This window comes from Anolis sagrei, chromosome 2 (genome assembly GCF_037176765.1).
Source record: "Anolis sagrei isolate rAnoSag1 chromosome 2, rAnoSag1.mat, whole genome shotgun sequence".
Lineage (NCBI taxonomy): Eukaryota > Metazoa > Chordata > Lepidosauria > Squamata > Dactyloidae > Anolis > Anolis sagrei.
The window spans coordinates 245,596,906-245,617,695 of record NC_090022.1 but is presented as its reverse complement, the minus strand read 5'-3'; the positions used below and the strand labels follow the sequence as shown (position 1 = coordinate 245,617,695).

At 38.9% G+C, this 20,790-nt stretch overlaps 1 protein-coding gene across 2 annotated transcripts in view; it reads left to right on the top strand.

Annotated features, from left to right (window-relative positions):
- Positions 1-20,790, top strand: part of CAMK4 (calcium/calmodulin dependent protein kinase IV) — a 108,334-nt gene that overhangs the window by 48,767 nt on the left and 38,777 nt on the right. For both annotated transcript variants that reach the window (XM_060761890.2, XM_060761891.2), the window contains 3 exons: positions 2,633-2,695; positions 3,291-3,373; positions 20,156-20,228. In XM_060761890.2, the coding sequence (XP_060617873.2) occupies positions 2,633-2,695; positions 3,291-3,373; positions 20,156-20,228 (219 nt within the window). The remainder of the gene's footprint in view (positions 1-2,632; positions 2,696-3,290; positions 3,374-20,155; positions 20,229-20,790) is intronic.

Sequence of the window (20,790 nt, the reverse complement as noted above, 5' to 3'; positions counted from 1 at the left end):
TCCATCATCCATCACCATTTGCTATGCTGACAGGAGCTGCAATCCAATAACATCTGAGGCTATGTGTTCTTTCAGTTGCCTATAGAAATGAAAGGTACGTCTTCAACAACAATGGCTTGGGAGATTTACATGTAACTCCCTTGAACAAAAACCTAGATTTTTAAATACCTGTCAGAGAGCAATACATATATAATCAAAAATGGAAATGGAGATAGTTTGGGATTATACAAATCAGATGTTTGTTATTGTTATCATGTCACTGCTACTATAATTTTAAAGAGTCAGTATATGGCTGGTTTGTTGTTGTTTATTTGTTCAGTCATGTCCAGCTCTTCCTGACCTCATGGACCAGCCCACGCCAGAGCTCCCTGTAGGCCATGGCCATCCCCAGCTCCTTCAAGGTCAAGCCAATCATTTCAAGGATACCATCCATCCATCTTGCCCTTGGCTGGCCTCTCTTCCTTTTTCCTTCCATTTTCCCTAGCATCATTATCTTCTCCAAGCTTTCCTGTCTTCTCATTATGTGGCCAAAGTACCTATGGCTGGTACAATAAACAATTCATTCATATATAACCAGGGATATAGCAATATGAAAAAGGACATACATATCATTTGTTGGTAAGCCAGAAGCCAGTCACTTTACTCTTCTCTCTGAAGCTTTTCCCATTGCATGATTATTTTATTTTTTAGTATTGTAACAACTGCAAATAACACCTGCAAGGCTTTGCAGAGTGTACTGAAGGACTGTGTAATGAAATCTGTACATTGTCAAACTATATGATGAGCTCTACAGAGACATGCAATATTAATCTTGAGTGAAGAAACAGCAAACAAAGCAACTGTTCTTTGTTGAAAAAAATAAAGTATTTTTCACATACTTCCTTTTCTCTCTCCTTTTCGCCCTCCAGCAGTTATTCCCCTTTCTCTTTGTTTCAATCACCTTGTTTCATTTTGCACAGAGCACGGCTTGCCTCGCAGAGGAGCAGCCTCTCTCATGAACATCAAAACAAGTAATATGAAATTCTGTCTTTGAGCATATTGCTAAAATTAACCTTCAAGTGCTGTAAAAAGAAAATTCCCTGTGACATATTAGCACAAGAGGGTCACTGCTATCTAAGAAATGTGTAGTTTGTAAATGCTGAAATGAACCAAAAGACTGCTTAAACCAATGAAACAGGAGGGAAGTCTTCAAAGACAGCATTGTATTAATTTGGAATCAGTATGCAAAGGGATCTTGTAGCCTCTTCGAGAGTGAGAGAATTAAGTTGGTAGCATAAACATTTGTAGACTAAGGGTACTTACCAGAAAAATCCAATACAAAGGATTGCAGAGCTGATCCAATGCAGCTCAGGAATCATAGAGTTGGAAGAGACCTCATGGGCCATCCAGTCCTACCCCTGCCAAGAAGCATTCAAAGCACCCCCAATGGATGGCCATCCAGCTTCTGTTTACAAGCCTCCAAAGAAGGAGCCTCTACCACACCTCGGGGCAGAGAGTTGGTTTTTGATGGGTTCATTCATGAAGTGAACAGTAGATCGGGCTAGATCCAGACCCATTCAGCTGCCCACACCTCATAAATTGAAGGAAGCACCCATGTAAATTCCATGTTCCTTTGATGGCCACTGGTGGGCCGTGAGACCTAAAATAAGGTCTGTGGCTCTAGATTATTAAATATGGTTTTCTGTGGGCAAGCAGATGGTGATTACTGGATGGCATATGTTGTGTATCAGAAATTAGATATTGTCTATGCAATGCAGTTTTCTGAATCAGCACCCCAAATAACCAAACTGAATCTAAATCTGACCAAAAACAGATTCGTAACGCTTTTAGTACTAACGTTGCAGAGTCCCTGGTCAAAGCGTTCCCTAGCCAAGAAAAGGTTGGGAACCACTGATTAATGACTAGATCCTTGAGGAACCCAATTGTATTGTTTTATGTCTTCAAATTCCTCAGCCATGCAATCAAAACCATGAATTGTAGATCACACTGCTACCCCAGCACCCTCAGTGCAAGAGCTCCCCGCTCTTTCTTTTCCCTACTTACCTTTACAGCTTTGTATATCTATAGTGTAGATCACATGATACTGATTTATTGAAATGTGTATATCTTGTCTTATATTCAAAGATCTCTGATGTAATCCAGTTGTTCATCAAATTCATCAATAGAAACTGGAATGTTGCATATGCTTCCATTATTTATGCCTTTCAAGAACCCAAAGTGAACACCATCTGATAGTTAATTTCAACTTTCCTTTTTTTAAAAAAAAATCAGTTATTTGGCTAAAGTCCCCTTCTATTTCTTGCACTGTTGAGTTTTACCTTGACAACATTTGGTAGACCGTTTATTTCGGAGTACCATAACTTTGCTGCATTTACTCTCTGGAGTGTTTCAATCTTACAAGCATTTGATCCGATTTCAACCATATTTGTATATTTCTCCTACTAAACTCCTTGAATTTTCTTTAATGAATGGCAGTGCTTTGCTTATATGTCCAATTCTTAAGTTACAGCCTGACCTATAACTTTGAATTCTATGGGGGCTTGTTTGCCAACAAGTGTACATAGAAGTGCTACAATCAAATCTGTTTAACATTCATAACAACAACTTATTACATGCTTTTCCTTTTAACTAGGTAGACAAGAAGATTGTCCGGACAGAAATAGGTGTTCTACTTCGACTTTCACATCCAAATATTGTAAGTGAGATGCTTTTACATCCTAAATCATAGCATTTGTGCTTGCTTGCATGTCTGCATTATGGGCCCATCATTTTTCAGTCCTTACAGTATCCTGTTCCATCAGACGTAGGACAAATATGAAATTACTGCTGCAGTCATATCACAAAGATGGAGCAAAATTCTGCAGCTGATAAAAACGAATAGTTTTTCTTTAACTTAATAGTTAGATGGCCAAAGATTTCTGATAGATAATTGATACAATGTTCCTTTTATTTTATTATTATTCTATGAATTTCTTACTGCGAAGCTCATGATATTACACAAAATTATTTCCATTGTGCTTTTGAGAGATTTCAAGTAGTGGCATCAAAGAGCTCTTAGAAGAGCACTTTCTTCATTGCCCCATTTAATAGTGGACTGTTCAGCTGTAAGAATACAAAACCTCTAGAGAGCATGAAAGACAGATCTCAGTTAAGAATGAGAAAATATGCAAACTTTGAGAGCAAACAGTTGGTATAGGTACTTTCATTTTCATTATAATTTCCTTATGGTTCGCCTTAAAGTGTATGAAGAGGGGGGGAAAAGACAATTCCTTATTTTGTGCTTTCCTCAGATAAAGTTGAAGGAAATATTTGAAACTCCTGCAGAAATCAGCCTTGTCTTAGAACTCGTCACTGGAGGAGAGCTGTTTGACAGGTAGGTGATGTGTGGAAACAATTATACGTTTCATATGCAGTAATATGTATGATCATAATAAAGACTATTCTGTAGTTTTATGTTGGGTGAGTGAGAAATCCAAAATATTGGGATGGTTAGGAAATTACTGCTGCAACCATACCACAAAGATGGTGTATATATTGTTAGGGGACTGAGGTGGTAATGGCTGACTAGGAAACTAATTTGTGGGTTTGTGCTGGAGAGCTTGATGAAAATATTGATTCAGTGTGGAGCTGCCTTGAAAAAGGAAGATATGTTGTGGCACATTTGGAAATGTATGGAAAATAAAACTGCCAGTGTCATAATAGCTTTATACAATTTATCACACTGGGAAAACTGTGAATACCTGTATGTCAACATGAGAGAGCTGAGAAAAGTGCAGACAATGACAAAAGTGATCAAGAGGCAGGTACAACTCTGTTAATGAAGAAAATACTTCAGGGGCTTTCAGCTTAGAACAAGGGTAAGTAGAAAGAGGACTGTGATGGAGGTATATAAAATGAGGAACAGACTTGCGAATTGGGTGTGTATAACTTGCAGAAGAGAAGACTAAGAGGTGACATTATAGCCATCTTTAAATATGTAAAGGGTAAATGATCTCATGTAGTGCTTCTCCTGAGACTAGATTATGAACCAATACAAATTACAAGAAAAAGTTTTAATTTAAACGTTAGGGAAAATTTATTTATTGTAAGAGTTTCTGAACAGTGGAATAGACTGCTTCAGTTAGTGGCAGATTGCCTTTCTTTGGAGATTCAAAGAGGTTGATTCAAAGAGGTTGATGTCCATCTCTTAGGAGTCCTTTAGGTGGTCATTCCTGCATGACAGGGGACTGGACTAAATGGTCCTTGTGATCCCTTCCAACTCTATGATTCTATAAATTTATGATTCTATGATGCCTGATGTACAAAAGATGTATACAGGCAGAGGTGAACTAAACAAAAAGCCAGTTTGTATCAAACTGTTTAATTAAAGCAATACTTACTTTCTGGCTGTTTTAATAGTCCAAAATATTAAAGATAGCACTCAGCCACAGAATATAAAACAAAAACCAATAGCAAACGCTAATACAGGTTCAAGAGAACCACATAGTCAAAGGGTCCAGTCCAGTGGTTAAACACCAAGAGTTCAATGAGTAAAGTCCAAAGATCAAGAATCTATATCATAGTCAAAATCCAGTCCAGAGATTCAGGGTTCCAGGCTTATAAAAGTTCAGGAGACAGGCCAGAATACCAAAAATCCACAAACCTGGGGGAAACCAGCAGCATCTACCACCAAAATAAAAAAAATACTTTTCTCCCAAAGATCGATCCCAAGGTAACATCCAGCTGGAACCTATCTCTTGCCTGCCTCCACCCTTAATTGCTTTCACCCATAAATTCTTACTTACAGATTACTTAGCCCTTTAGAACTAAGACTTACATTAGCTCTTCCATCACCAGCTGCTAAGCCTGCCACCACCAACCACCATCAACTGTGGAACACGATACATGACAGAAGGTAGGTAACAGGAAACTGCAAGTTGCTTCTGGTGTGAAAGAATTGGCCATCTGCAAGGAGGTTGCCCAGGGGGCGCCCAGATGTTTTGATGTTTTACCATCCTTGTGGGATGCTTCTCTCATGTCGCCGCATGGGGAGCCAGAGCTCACAGAGGGAGCTCATCTGCTCTTCCTGGATTTGAACTTCTGACCTGTTGGTCTTCAGTCCTGCCGGCACAAGGGTTTAACCCACTCCGCCACCAGGGGCTCTCTCTTCATAGATGCTTTAAAAAGCCTCAGAGGCAAAAAAATTCCTCAAAAACCAAGTTGTATAACTTTATGTGTGTGTGAATGGGATAGAATCAGTATCTTTCCTGAATTAACTTCAGTACAATATGATCTTTTATCAAACCAGCACCTGGGTAGCAATTTGCCAGTGCTGTGCATATATTGGTTTCTTTCTCAGAATTACAAGATCCTTGGTATCTTGTTGGAAGCTATTTTCATTCCAGTTATGTGTGTCAAATTCCACTGAACACCATGGACAGTGGTAAAGTGTTGGCATATTCTTGCAATAGTGATCCACCCATGCAATCAGACTTTGATCATCCAAAAATAACTTGTCATTCTTGAAGCTGTCTATTTTTAAAGAATGGTAACAGTGACATCTGTTCTCTCTCACACACATTGACCCCTCACAGTTTTCATATTTCTCTCTAAATTTTGGATTAAAAAGAAGTACAATATCACTGTTTTCGATGTTCATGCACTAATCCATTGGTTCTCTAGATGCTTGGGTTTAAAATCCCAGTCGTCTTGGCTAAGAAATTCTGTGTGCTGAAGTCCAGAATATATGGAGGGCTAAAATTTGAGAACCACTGCATTAATCTTATGTAAAAATCTGATGAGTCTAAGTCTTTTAATATATAGACAGAGTTTTTGCTTCTATCCAAATAGTTGTTTTAATATAAATTTTCTGAGCTTTTTCTTTGCCACGGTTCCTCTTTTTTTCCATATGTAGCCTATTGGATGATAGAAACCTTTCAAAGATTTTTGGTTGAATAATTCATTTGTGGTTTTGGTTATTGTTGTTAAGTGTAGAAAAGGCAACTTCAGTTTATGGCAACCCTGTGAACGAGAGGCTTCCAAGTCTCTAAATCATCAACAGCCGTGCTCAGGTTTTGCAAACTAAGGGCAGTGCCTTCCTTGATTGAATCTAACCACCTATTATTGGCCTTTCTTTTTTCCTACTGCCTTCTATTTTACCAAGTGTAAATGAGACATGTGATATCCAAACTACAACAATCTCAGTTTAGTCATCCTGGTTCCTGGGGAAAGCTCAGGGTTGATCTGCACTAGGAACAATTGTCTTTTAACAATACACGGTATCTGTAGAAGTCTTTTCCCAGCATCACTCTGAATCCATTGAGAGAAGAGTGGGATAAAAGTACCATAGAAAAATCAATGATATATCTTTTCAGTTCTATCCTTTTTCAGAATTCCCATATGTGAGTCACATACATTATTTCCTAGACTGAGGCTGGATAGTTGGATTGGCAGTTTTTGTATCTCCTGCACTTTTGCATTTTCACCAAACTGAAAATGTTATGATTTTTTTCCATGTCAGGAGCAACTTGAGAAACTGCAAGTTGCTTCTGGTGTGAGAGAATTGGCCATCTGTAAGGACATTGCCCAGGGGATGCACGGATGTTTGATGTTTTACTATCCTTGTGGGAGGCTTCTCTCATGTCCCTGCATGGTGAGCTGGAGCTGACAGAGGGAGCTCAACCAGCTCTCCCCAACTCAAACTGCTGAGCTGTCAATCAGCAGTCCTGCTAGTGCAAGAGTTTAGCCCATTACACCACCAGGGGTTCCAAGTTTTATGATGTTACTTCTGTTTTCCATTTTAGCCAACTACTAGATGCAACAGGGAAATGAGAAAACCCATTTGGGGATGTTTTGGTGTAACTTTGGCCATTTAACGAGAGAGAAAATCCTGCAAATTAGAAAATAAACTATCCTCGGGGATTTGGGGACACTTAGCAGTGTCCTATGGGGCAAGGGAGCCTACCAAAAAGGGGTTGTTCCTTCCTGTTTTAGCCTCAGATAACATTTTGTGTGTATTGTGAATGGCAAATTTCATAGCTCAGTCCCAACAATACTAAACAGCTCACACAAACACTCTAGTTGGATGTCAAACAGGTTTATTATTAGTTGAAGGTCGACAGCACAATAGCAAGTTATTAACAGTGAAAGCTTTAGGAGATGAATGTAGGAGGATTGCCAGCAAGTACATGTGGCCAAGTCTGCAGGGAGGAAGGTATACAAGAAACAGATGGATGGTTGATAGGAAAAGGAAATGGGAAAGAGAATATCTAATCAAAAAGAAAGCATAGAGCTGCTTTATTAGCATGAGTTACGCATTTAAAAACAAGCCCATTTTGGACCTTTTACAATTCTTACATTTTCCCTTCTGATTGCAATGCTTTATAATCCTAAAGCAAACTTGTGCTAAATTGGTCCATATATCTGTGTACTGAACATTATGTAACCAATAATTTGCTGCTTTTGAAAGCAAATCTGTGACATCTGGGGGTTCCTTAGCACAAAATGTGGTCCAGATTTTGATTGAGATCAGTTGCAGAGAGCTAATTGTCATGATTCTTTCTCATCTGTATTGACCTTCGTTTCATTTCTAGGGCCTATGTAAGATACTGGTGATTGCTATAAAACCTTGAAAGGGTCTGAATTGCACACATCTTAATAGACAACTGTAAGAGCCATACTAGTGCAATGGGTTAAACCCTTGTGCCGGAAGCTTGGGTTGCTGAACTCAAGGTTGTCAGTTCGAGTCTGCGAGATGAGGTGAGCTCTTCTCTGTCAGCTCTAGCTTGCGGGGACATGAGAGAAGCCTCCCAGCAGGATGGTAACACATCTGGACATCCCTTGGGCAACATCTCTGTAGACAGCCAATTCTCTCACACCAGAAGCAACTTACAGTATGTTCTCAAGTTGCTTCTGACACAATAAAAAAATTGGACAACTGCTTTTTCCAAATTCTTCCCTAAATCCCAATATGTGTTAATGTTTCCTTGTGCTATGTTTTTTCCTTTACTGAGATTAGTATCTATGGGAAACTAAATTAGTTTTCCCCCACTATATGAATGATGATGATGACAATGAAAAGCATAACCATGGCTGTATTCCTGCCTTCTTTTGAGTCTGAAAGTTGTGATAGTTTACAAAAATTAAAACAGATACAGATAAAAAGGTCCATCCTACCAAAGGATTTCCTGATACTGATATTTATGGTGATTCCATTTTCTATTTTTCTGCAGCTTTTATCCAACTTTATTGTTGTTTTGATGCAAATTATTAGGCTTTAAGCTTGTTAATTATTATTACAATAATAAACTTTATTTATGTCCCGCCACCATCTTCCTGAAGGGACTTGGGGTGGCTTAAATGGCACTCTAGGGTGCGCATATAACATACAACAGGTAAAAAAAGTATAAAACAAGTTGCTCATGAGAGCGGGATACAGAGAGCAGACAACTCCTTTGCTACACCAGCTCCACTGACTGCCTATTAGCTTCTGAGCATAATTCAAAGTGCTGGTTTTAACCTATAAAGCCCTAAATGGTTCTGCCCCAGTTTACTTTTCCGAATGTGTCTCCCCCTACAAACCATCAAGGATTTTAAGATCATCCAGGGAGGCCCTGCTCTCGGTCCCACTGCCATTGCAGTTGCATTTAGTGGGGACAAGAGACAGGGTACTGGAAACTCCTTTTATGTTATTTCATTTTCATGTATCTTAAGGTGCCTGAATCTTAGGATCTTTTCTAATCCAATATGTATAAATTGCATTTTTGTACTCTTCCATCCTGTCAAGCATTCAACCACTCCTTTCAGACAATGCATTTTAAATATTTCAATGTTGACAGAAACATACATTACATGTTAAATGCATGGAGGAATCAAACTGGGAGAGAGCTTATTTTTCTTCAGTGAAATGTTAATTTTAAAATTGTAGTTTCTAGATCCATTTCAGCTGTCTACAGTGAATATAAATGGAAATAAAACTTGTCATTCACAGGTGCATTGAAGTGAATGGGGATATGCAAAAGCATATTTACAGAAATTATCTGAGTGGCTTTCAGATGCCTAAAGACTTTATTGCATGGAAATGGTGAACTGGCATAGACATTGTTGCCAATCTAGCCCCTGCCCCGACAATGAAACTGTGATGGCACGCCCGAGCCTTTGGGAAAACTATATAGTCTGATTTTACTAGGGGGTTATTTGATACCTTCTGTTAAGATTAAGACCCTTAGCAGACAGAGGTGAAAAGATAAACAAATGAGTTTACTGAAATAAGATAAATAAAGGATTAACTCCACCTGAGATTATCATAAGGTAACTTAAAACAATACATTAAAAAAGGAGATCTTGCTGGTTGCAATCATCTTTATGGGATCTTTGAAAGTCTCTCTTGCCTCTGGTGCAAAGCTATATATTATAAGTTGTTGCTTACAAACTATCTTAATCTTCTCTCCTGTAAAGTTTAGGTTGGCCAAAAGTTTCTATTGTCTTTTGGACTGATGGTATAAAAATACTGTTGAATGCAGCTAAGAATGCCTGTTTGAATTGCTTGGTCCTAGGATTACCAGGCAATCCCAAGCCTAAGTCACAGTAGCTCTGCTGTAGGAAAAAAAAGAGGAATCCAGCAAAAGAACTCTATACAGGGAAAAGGAATAGACCAACTAAGATTGGCCTCTGGGGGGATTTTCAGCTTCACCCAAAAACTAATACAAAGGAAGTTATCTACACTATTGGGAAGGTCTATTAACAGGGGGAACTGAAGCAAAGGAGAGAAGAAGGCATAACCAAGACTTCACAGAAACTATTGGGCTATTGGTGGCCAAAGTCCTTCAATATCTCCAGATCATGCCATGCTGCTGGGACTTACAGTATGTGACAGAGTCCCCATGCTTCTATAATGGGATCCACTCCTCTTCCCTGAAAAATGAATGAAACTTTATTCATAGTCTGCCCTATCTCCCCGAAAGGACTCGGGCGACTCACAACAAAATATACAATGGCAAACATTCAATGCTGACAGCAGGCATGTAGCCGGTTGGGGGGGGGGGGCTTGGGGGGCTTGTTCAGGGCTTTGTAGGTAAGAACCTGCATGCAGTAAGGCTCACAGTATTTTTAGTCTCAACTCAAGTAGATTATTGTAGTTCCATGTGTTTAATGGGTCTACTCTCGTTCAGACCCACAACAGGGTTTAGGCCAACAACAAGAATAATGATGGAGCTTCGTTCTATTTTTACAGTTATTGATTATCAGGCTCTAAAATGCAGACCGCTTTGTTACTTGAGGAGCAACTTCATAAAACATTGGCACTGGCACCCTAATGAGTCCTGTGTGTCCTTCAGGAAAAGTATACTTTTGCATTCTTTTGCGAAATAAGAGCCAGATTGGCTGGCTGCCATTCCCTAAATGATGTCTGATTAAATATTAAACGTTTCACTTGGTCTTTCCCCCATTTGAAGAACTGCTTTTGATTTCAGTTAAAATGCTTTTTAGATTCATCAACAATCATTTCCTGGTTTTAGCAGAAATTCTAAAAGAAACTTGCTGTCAAGAAAAATACAAATGGAGGATAGGATTATTTGTGCTCTTTAAGAAGGAGAACCCAATCATCTGGTTTCACATTTAACAAAGAGATGGATTAGGGATAAGATTACTGGGAATTGAAACGTGGACCTCATAGTGGATGGTCTCTAACTTTGAGCAAAGGATCTGCCTTTAGTCCTCAGAAAGATTCCTGGTACATCTTTCTTAATACTCAATAGCAGCCCTATATTGGTACCCCATTTCTTGGAACTGAGTTTTTTTGTCACTTTCCTCTGACCTTTTAAATGAAATTATTATTCTAACATGCTTAGTTTGCTGTGGTTTCTGTGATCCATTGCTGTGGATCGAGACAGGCCTTTATTCCAGAAGCATCCGCATTAAAAAAAAAACACGGATATTTCTGGAGGCTTGTCCACACCCACCCCGGAAAGCACACACTTTCTGGGGTGGGTGTCCAGACGTTCTCTTGGGACTTGCCCGAGAGAATGTGTGGAAGCCCTCCCCCAAGCCCCCAGACCCCTTAGGAAAGTAATAAAAACTTGTCCATCCTCTTTTAGCCTCAGCCAGCTCTCCAGGCATGTAGAAATGATGTGCCAGAAGGGGGGGGGAGCAATTTTCCACACACACCCCGCTCTCCTGGCGCATCATTTCTATGTGCCTGGAAAGCCGGCCAAGGCTTCTAATGGAGGATGGATAGGTTTTTATGACTAAGGGGTCTGGGGGCTTGGCGGGAGGGGGGGGTGGGTATTCCCACAATTTACCAGAATTATTACCCTGGTAAACTGTGAGAATGGTGTCTGGACTGTAGTCCAGACACCTGAAATAGTGCATTTATTCTGTGCCTTCCAAGAAGGTGCAAATTAAATCCACTATCAAATTAATTGCCTACAAACCCGGGTTTTCCTGATTTGTAGTGAATTAATTTGGGACTGTCCAGAACGTTCCTGCAATAAAGGTCCTGTCTGGATGTGCCCTAAGATAACTGCTCCACATCCTGCATCCTAGGAGCCCCCGGTGGTGCAATAGGTTAAATCCCTGTGCCGGCAGGACTGAAGACCGACAGATCGCAGGTTCAAATCCGGGAAGAGCGCAGATGAGCTCCCTCTGTCAGCGGTGGCTCCCCATTCAGGGACATAAGAGAAGCCTCCCACAAGTGTGGTAAAAACATCAAAACATCCTGGCGTCCCCTGGGCAACGTCCTTGCAGACAACCAATTCTCTCACACCAGAAGCAACTTGCCATTTCTCAAGTCTCTCCTGGCATGAAAAAAAAATCCTGCATCCTACATTTGACCCTGAAAGGAGGGGAGTCTGCCTCTTCTACAGCACTGACCAGAGGAAGGATACATTAGAGATATAATGCTCAATTGATCCACAGCTTTATTTTTGTGTGGAAGATCTTAAGGAACATTAAAAGATAGGTATTCCAACAGAGATCTATTGCAGCATTAAAAAAAAACATACCACATACCCCAGTCCCAAGCTTGCTTAGCTTTGCTAGGAAATGTATCCCAGTGTTAAGCATACTAGAAGTAAATGCATTGAAATCTATTGTATGTAGTGGAGGACTAGATCTTATGAGATATGCAGAGCTACTATGACTTGATATTTCTTCCTTTACCCCAGTTTCTTTGCATTATGTGTGGCTTGCTCCCTTTTCCAAGAGCCAGAGGTCTTTAGGCAAGACCCCGAACTTAAACATAGGAACAAATACTGACCTACCTTAAAAGATGGTTTAAAAAGAGGAACTGATGACCATTCTGGTATTTTACAGTTATCATTTAAAATAGAATCCCTCACTATTGGGATTTGTCAGGAATCGTGGGAATTGAAATATAGAAAAACCACAGATTCCCAACCCCACTCTAAGGATCACTGAGATATTGCTTGTGATTCCTTTTTGCTGCTCTAAATTACCATATAAATGACAATTAAAAAAACAAAACAATGCTGTTTTCTGATATTTGAGTCATATTACTAAGGCATGGTATCCATATGCTATGACCAGATCCTGAGACAGGGTTCCTTCATGATAGCTGAGCTTCTACAAAAGGATGCTAAAATGTTGCCCAATTTGAAAAGCTAGTATACTGAATCCATTAGGGGTGGCCTAATGCAGTCCTTCTTAGGCTATTTGATCTGAGGAACTGGCAGTTTTTCCCCCAACGTCCATGGACCATCACTTTGGGCTGCACTGACCAAAGTGTTTTGCTACCTGAAAAAAAAATTGACTCTTTTATATACAGAAGATTACTGGACTGAGAGTTATATCTTACTATAATATTAAGAAGAGTAAGATTGTATAGTCTACTGCTTCTGAAGGCAGTAGACTTCCCAAATAAGCATAAAGTATACGCAAAACTTTTTCCTGCTCAGCATCAGTCATCACCCTAATGAAAGAGATGGCCCTAGGATTCATTTTCAAAGACTCATCACTTTGCAACAGCATTTCTCAACCTGGGGGTCACCAGGGGGTGTCAGAGGGGTGACCAAAGACCATCAGAAAACACAGTATTTTCTGTTGGTCATAGGGTTTCTATGTGGGAAGTTTGGCCCAATTCCATTGTTGGTGGAGTTCAGAATGCTCTTTCATTGTAGGTTACCCATAAATCCCAGCAACTACAACTCCCAAATATCAAGGTCTATTTCCCCCAAACTCCACCAGTATTCACATTTGGCTGAATTGGGTATTTGTGCCAAATTTGGTCCAGTGAATGCAAATACGTTCTGCATATCAGATATTTACATTACGATCCATAACAGTAGCAAAATTACAGTTATGAAGTAGCAACAAAAATAATTTTATGGTTGGAAGTCACCACAACATGAGGAACTGTGTTAAGGGGTCGCGGCATAAGGTTTCATGTTTAGAAACACTGATTTACAACTATCTAAAGATATCAAAGTAACAAGAAATGGGAACTTCATCAGTGCAATTGGCAGATATTGGAGAGAGCATTCCTTCTGTTCACACTATTTTCTAAACATGAAACTACATCATTTTGTTAAAATGTCCAGAAACTTTTTACTTTGCACAGAATGTCTCAAAGATATTTTAAATGATTACTGCATAGAAAATTTTGGTTATTTTCTGCAGTAATTCCCTGCCTTGGCCAAACTGTCACTTAGCTTATATAAAAACATATCGTAAAGTTATTGAAATAAAGGGCTATTCAGTGAGAAGCCAGTGGGAAGCTGATACCTGGTAGATATAATCCAGCCCACTGAGCAATAGTGAAACTTGGTAACATCACAGAAATAATGCTGTAAGTAAGCATTTTCTAATAGTAGTTCAAAACTGCAGCTATGTGTGTATCAGAAAAAGCCATCCATTTTAAGCACTTACATGCCATCAGCATTAAATAAAGCCAGGAGGTAAAGAAGAGACACAAAATTGGCCATTAGTCTACTGGTCTGGTTTACATAAACTTTCTTTCTTTTCTGCTACTAAACCCAAGAGAGCATGGAATGAAGCCTGTGCATAAAAGTAATGCTAATTCAGCTGCTAGACATGGCAGATTATGCATAAAAGTGCAACAAACCAAACAAAGATGATGTCAGGCAGGAGAACACAGACGTTATTAAATTAAATCCAACACCTGCCTGTTGTTTGTCATCACCAGTTATTTTAGGAAAGAGTGAGAATGAAATTCAACTTCAAATTAGGATGCATGTGGACAGTCATTCCAGTTCTGTTAAGACTATATGTGCAGCTTCACTGTAGAATTAATGCAATATGACACCACTTTAACTGCCATGGCTCAATAATGCAGAAACTTGGGAATTGTAGTTTGTTGAGCAACCATCACTCTTTGGCAGAGAATGCTAAAGAGATTGTAAAGTTATCTGTCCATAAACATTGAGTCATAGCCATTTTTATTTTATTTATTTTATTTTATCATGTCAGAAGCGAAGAGGGTAACAGAGAAACTGCAAGTCACTTCTGGTGTGAGATAATTGGCCATCTGCAGAGACATAGCCCAGGGGATGTCCAGATGTGTTACCATCCTGTGGGAGGCTTCTCTCATGTCCCCACATGGGAAACTGGAGCTGACAGATGGAAGCTCACCCCATCTCGTGGATTTGAATAACCATCAGGTCAGCAGTTCAGCCAGGTTTAATCCATTGTGCCACCATGGCTCCTAGGTCCTCCAGCAGGACTCAATAATGATATATATTGCAGAAACCAACCTCCATACATGAATGAAAGGATTTAAGTTGGACAACAGAACAAACTGCATGGCAAGCTATATGTCAAATTATTATAATGCAGGAACTTGGGTTTTCAAAGTAATATCCATATCCAATCTATTGGAAAAAAAGTCCAGCATTGAGATTTTGGGAAACAGCTAGAATGCCAATTTTCCAAGTAGCCAGGCTCTCCAGAATCACCAGTTGCAGAGGACTAGAAAGGAATAATACAACAAGGTAGAAAAATTGTACCTTTTCAAGGCAAAAGATCTATAATCCAGAGAATGTTTCTTGTGGCATAAAGACGATAGTGCTTTAGTGAGAATGAAGAAGCATTAGAAACAACGCTGCATGACAAAAAGCGTTGGTGATATTGATTATTTGCACCAGGACTATATTTATAGCCACTGTACATGCTTTTTCTCTGGCAAATAATTCTCACAATTTTATAAAACAGATTTACTGAGATGAAATGATAATGCAAGGTCCCTTGATAAATTCTATGGAACAAACAAGACCTTGCAGCTGGTCCTGTCTGTTCCAGGTCTATCACTTAAAGCATTACTCTCTTAGTTTTCCCAGGGTATTAATTACTACTTAAAATGGTACCAAGGCAGAAACACAATAATAGAGAAAAATCAAACAACTAATGTGCTGAATTTATGTGATTAGAATGCAAATTAATGCTGTGCATAATGATAATAATTTGCATAATATGCTTATTTGCTTTCTAGATTTGAGAGGCTGGAATAAAATAATCCTATCTGAAAGGGCTCCATATATGCAATCCCAGCTGTTGCTTCTTTAAAAATGCTATTAATTATATTGTAGCCAATGAATTCTAGCCAGTAAATTTTAGGATTTAAACTGCGAAGAATTAAAACTCTTTCCCAAAGCACTCTTTCTAAGGATTTATGTGTCATTTTAAAACTCATTTTTTATCTTATCCTTTGTTCATTCTGGTGTCTTACTTATGTATTTACTTCTGTGAGGAAATAGTCTGGGAAATACAGTATGGATGTATATATGCAGGGGATAGTTTTCTGGACTTTGTGTGGATATGTGAAACCATTGATAATAGTGAATCCTATTGAAATGGTATACAGATATAAAGAATTGGCTTGAAATGGGGAAGGCCTTATAGAATGCCAGTGGGAGGTATTGCAGATGAGTTTTCATTTTATTAACCAGGTGGAGTGAAATAAAGTAAGTGAAAGTTGTAGGGTAGCCATGATGGAAAGGGAAAGGTTGAAGAGACTCCCCTCTTTCATGCTTCTGGGTTCAAATCTATTAAAACTTTTTAATATGTGATACAAGTCCATACATACATTGTACATGTACAATGAGTATCAATGTGGAGTTTGCTTCCAAGAGTTACCAAATCCATCTCAACAAACTTTACAGGAGTTGGGGGGAAGTACTAAAAATGTGAATTCTTTTGATAGTTTTACATAAGATTCTACTCCTAACCAATAATTGTCCTGCCACCTACAACTCATTTTTTATTTTTTTTAAAAATTGGTACCTTTTGGAAACTGTTGCACTAGAGCTGTGAAACACCTTTTCACCACAAACCACATTACTTACTGTCCAGGTAATCCAGTAAGTAAAAGTTTATTAAAGAAGAGTATATAAAAATAAAATAAACTAAGAAGAAGAATCAAAGTTTAAGAAGTTATTTCCAAGACAGCCAAGATTCCAAAAAAACGTTCAAATACAGTCTCACAAGTCAATCTACAGGCATAGCTATAAACATGATAGCATGAATCCAAGGCAGTCATCCTGTGCCACACACGAAACTAGAAACAGGAACAAACTTAGAAACTTGAATATATGAATTCAAAAAAAGTAAGACTGGGAACCGAGAGCTGTTCACCTCAATACAATGTGGCTCTCAGAAAGGATTGTACCAGCAGAAAATCACTTAAAAGACCTCAACCCCTCCCATAACATAATTCCTCACACACCTGCTTTTCCTCTCCTTATCTCTAAGCTGCTGGGAAAAGCGAGTCTGTCTCTGTTGTACGATTTCCCTCCAAAGTTCCAAGTGCCTGAATCGGGACAAACATTCATCTCTCACCTTTCTCTCAGCCTGCACTTCTGGCAAATTCTCATGATAATGGATCACACTTTCTTTAGTCTCATGGGAACTGCCAGGAGATTTCAAAACAACTCTTTCCAGGCCACTTCTATCGTCATCTGGGCCACCTGAATCTATCCCAGCATCCCCTTCCTCATCTTCTGAGCATTCAGAATTTGACCAGGCTACAACAGAAACAAACTCCACAAATATTTTGTATTATTGAAACATCTTGCATATCATTCAATCTAATATACTTAACCTTTGCAAAAGGATAATAAAATGATAGAAACACTTATCAGGACATTAGAGCTGTTCCTTTGCCATTGTTTCATCAAGATTCTCTATGTGCTGTATTCCTTCTTTGTTATCTCACATTCTCCATGTGTTCATGTGTCCTCTAGTATCTCATGTTATCATGTTCTGGTCAAGGAGAGTTGTCAGCTATTGATTGTTACTTTAACAGTTTGACCAATAAAATGTTGTTTTGGCTGGCAACTGTCTAAAGAGTATCAAAGTGTGTATCAAAGAGACCCCAACAAAGTTATTGACTGAATTGTGTATGCTGATTAACAATTTATTCCTTGACATGTGGTGGCAAGATTGATAAAAATGTATCACAACATTAAATAAATTGTGGTTCAATTAATTATGTTGAGAATATTTATCTTCTATCCTTAACCTGCCAAAGAACCACTTTCGGTCTGCTGGGATTCTCTCCACTGACTAAAGTAGATGGCATTTCACAAATCAAAAACCAGCATCCTTGCACTCAGCAACATTTCTGTGTTCTAAAAACTTTTAAGTAAAGCAAAATTAATAGCTTAGTTCTTTGTAATGAAGAGAGAAGCAAAATAAATATATGGGGCAAGTGTTATTAGCATACTCCTAAGTGCACCAGTGCCTCTATATACCGGCTTCTTCTGCTTTCAACTCCGAAGCACTTTACAATAATTGATTGTTCAAGGTTGTTGTGCTATTATTATTTTCATTGTACCATGGTCATTTATGTCTGTATCTTGGAAGCAACCTTTTTGTAAGGAAATCAGTTGTGATTGAGGATTTTTTTTTAGTGCATATGGTAAATTGTCTTTTGTAAAAAAAATCTGTGAAGAGCTTTTCCTGATTCAAAATAATACAGGTGAAAATTTCTTTCTAGACACAAGAGCAGTCTTCAAATCATTCATCCTACAACAGACTCACTGATGTCAGTGCAAATGCTCCAGATTAAAAGATGCAAGGCTGATTTCTTCTAGCTAGGCAACTGTGTATTAATATTGTAAATGCTTAGCATAGTGATACAGTTTTACCTGGGGCAGTGCAATCAGAGCCTTCCAAAATTGGGAACACCAGCAAAATCTTATACCCCATCTGGGAAGTTGGGCTAGAATGCTGTATTTCTGGGCATAAGATGCAATTAACTCTATGGACTCTCTCCTCCATTTGGCCAGCAAAAGTGTCTGCAAGGGGCTGAGCTTCTGGGGACTGGTTGGTACACAGAAATAATTCTTCTACTCATTGGGAACATTTTCCAGGCTCTCTATCCACTGCAGTCATGAGGATATCCATGCAATTTGGTTTATGTATTCCCATATGAACTTTATTGTGTAAGAAACTACGAGTTGCTTCATGGCATGGCATGGGAACGCACAAGCATGACCTGATTGTAGATTAGTTAACAGTGTAGCAGTGGTGAACTGCTAACTCTACAAAATAAGGCTCGTAAAGACCTTTATACATTCTATAGTGTATGGAAATGATGTGATATAAAATGAAAGGCCATATGACTACTCATAATTAAAAATACATCACGTTTATTTCATAATAATGTCATTTCAATTCTTGCTGCATCTGGCAGGAGTACTGTATATACTCGAGTATAATCTGACACGAATATAAGCCAAGGCACCTAATTTTACCACAAAAGAACTGGGAAAAGGTATTGACTCGAGTAAAAGCAGAGGGTGAGAAATGCAGCAGTTACCAGTAAATTTTAGAATACAATAGATACCAATACAATTACATTAATTGTAATAATGTTTTTAAAAAAATATTTACATAAAACTGTAATTTAAGATAAGACTGTCCAACTCTGATTATTCTAACCTTCTTCACTGTAAATGTGCTTGCATGTTCTTCCAATAATCACCATAGTTTATTTGAACAGTACATTTTGGGGGAAATGCTGTGTATATAAGAATAAAGAAAAGTGGGAAAGCTGGAATGTGTCCAGAGGAGAGCGACTAAAATGATAAAAGGTCTGGAGAACAAGCCCTATGAGGAGCGGCTTAAGGAGCTGGGCATGTTTAGCCTGAAGAAGAGAAGGCTGAGAGGGGATATGATAGCCATGTATAAATATGTGAGAGGAAGCCACAGGGAGGAGGGAGCAAGCTTGTTTTCTGCTTCCCTGGAGACTAGGACACGGAACAATGGCTTCAAACTACAAGAAAGGAGATTCCATCTGAACATGAGGAAGAACTTCCTGACTGTGAGAGCCGTTCAGCAGTGGAAATCTCTGCCCCGGAGTGTGGTGGGGGCTCCTTCTTTGGAAGCTTTTAAACAGAGGCTGGATGGCCATCTGTCAGGGGTGATTTGAATGCAATATTCCTGCTTCTTGGCAGGGGGTTGGACTGGATGGCCCATGAGGTCTCTTCCAACTCTTTGATTCTATGATTCTATGAAAGACTGGCACCGAGAGAGGAGGAGAGGAAGGTGTGAGCTGCACTGAAAGAGGAGGAGAGGAAGGTGCATGCTGCGCAAGAGGAGGAAAGGTAGGGGAGCTGGGTTGCTGTGAGGAGAGGTGAGGGTCCTGGCAGGAAACTGTGGGGCTGAAAGAAGGGAGGCTTTTTCAGCCTAAAAAAGGGCTGAAAAACTAGGCTTATACTTGAGCATATATAGTAAATGTTACTAATCTCAATTGCGCTTATTTCTGGTCAAGTATTTGAAACATTGGACAAGCACAGCATCTGGGGGCCCAACAGGAAAAAAAGCACATGGACAGAAATAGCTGCTATCTGATGCTGGAGTCGATAATCATACACAAAAATACAGTTTTAATATATTAAGTATTATATTATTATATTTTAATAAATCTTTCACAAAAAATGTGTATATCTGCGCAAATTAATTTTATTTGTACTGTACTCATACCAATGCCTTTAGAATATCTTTTTATATTAACTAAGAATTAGAATAAATCTATTTTCAGTTATGAGGAAAAGGCGCTTTGTATTCAGCAAGAAACATCAAAGCGTGTAAGAAGTGTCTGCTTGATTACTCAGTGATTAATTTTTAATGACACATTTACCTAGGGTTATATGCGCCTTCCAATTCTTGAGTCTGAAATACATCATCTGGGTTTTTTTAATAGGATTGTGGAAAAGGGGTATTACAGTGAACGGGATGCTGCTGATGCTGTGAAACAAATCCTGGAGGCAGTTGCTGTAAGTATTTACTATTCTGTGTTTCAGACCCAGAAGAATATTTCACTAATCTGTAATGATTTACATAATCAATGTTTACACAGGTGTGAAAGTAAATTCTCTGCAGTTATGGGAGAGTTTTCTATTTATTCATCAAAATCAGTGGAACGTTTGACACAAAAATGATCTTAGAAAGATGTCATTGTCATGCTAGGTCCCTGCTGATTGCTGTCATAACAGAGGATTCGCTTTCTAAACTGTTTGTCTGCATTCTTGGATTTTTAATGCCAAAAATGAATACTGAAATTAGGTAGCTTCTCTTTCAGACTGGATCTACACTACCAAATAATGTAATTTGAACTGCATTCTATGGGTTTACATCAGGCATGGGCAAACTTCGGCCCTCCAGCTGATAGGCTGTTAGGAATTGTGGGAGTTGAAGTCCAAAACACCTGGAAGGCCAAAGTTTGCCCATATTTGGTCTACACTGACTGTTTAATGCAGTTCAGATTGCGTTATTTAGCAGTGTATATTCAGTCTCAGCTGCCTGCAGAGTACTTAATGTAGAAAATGCACACAATAT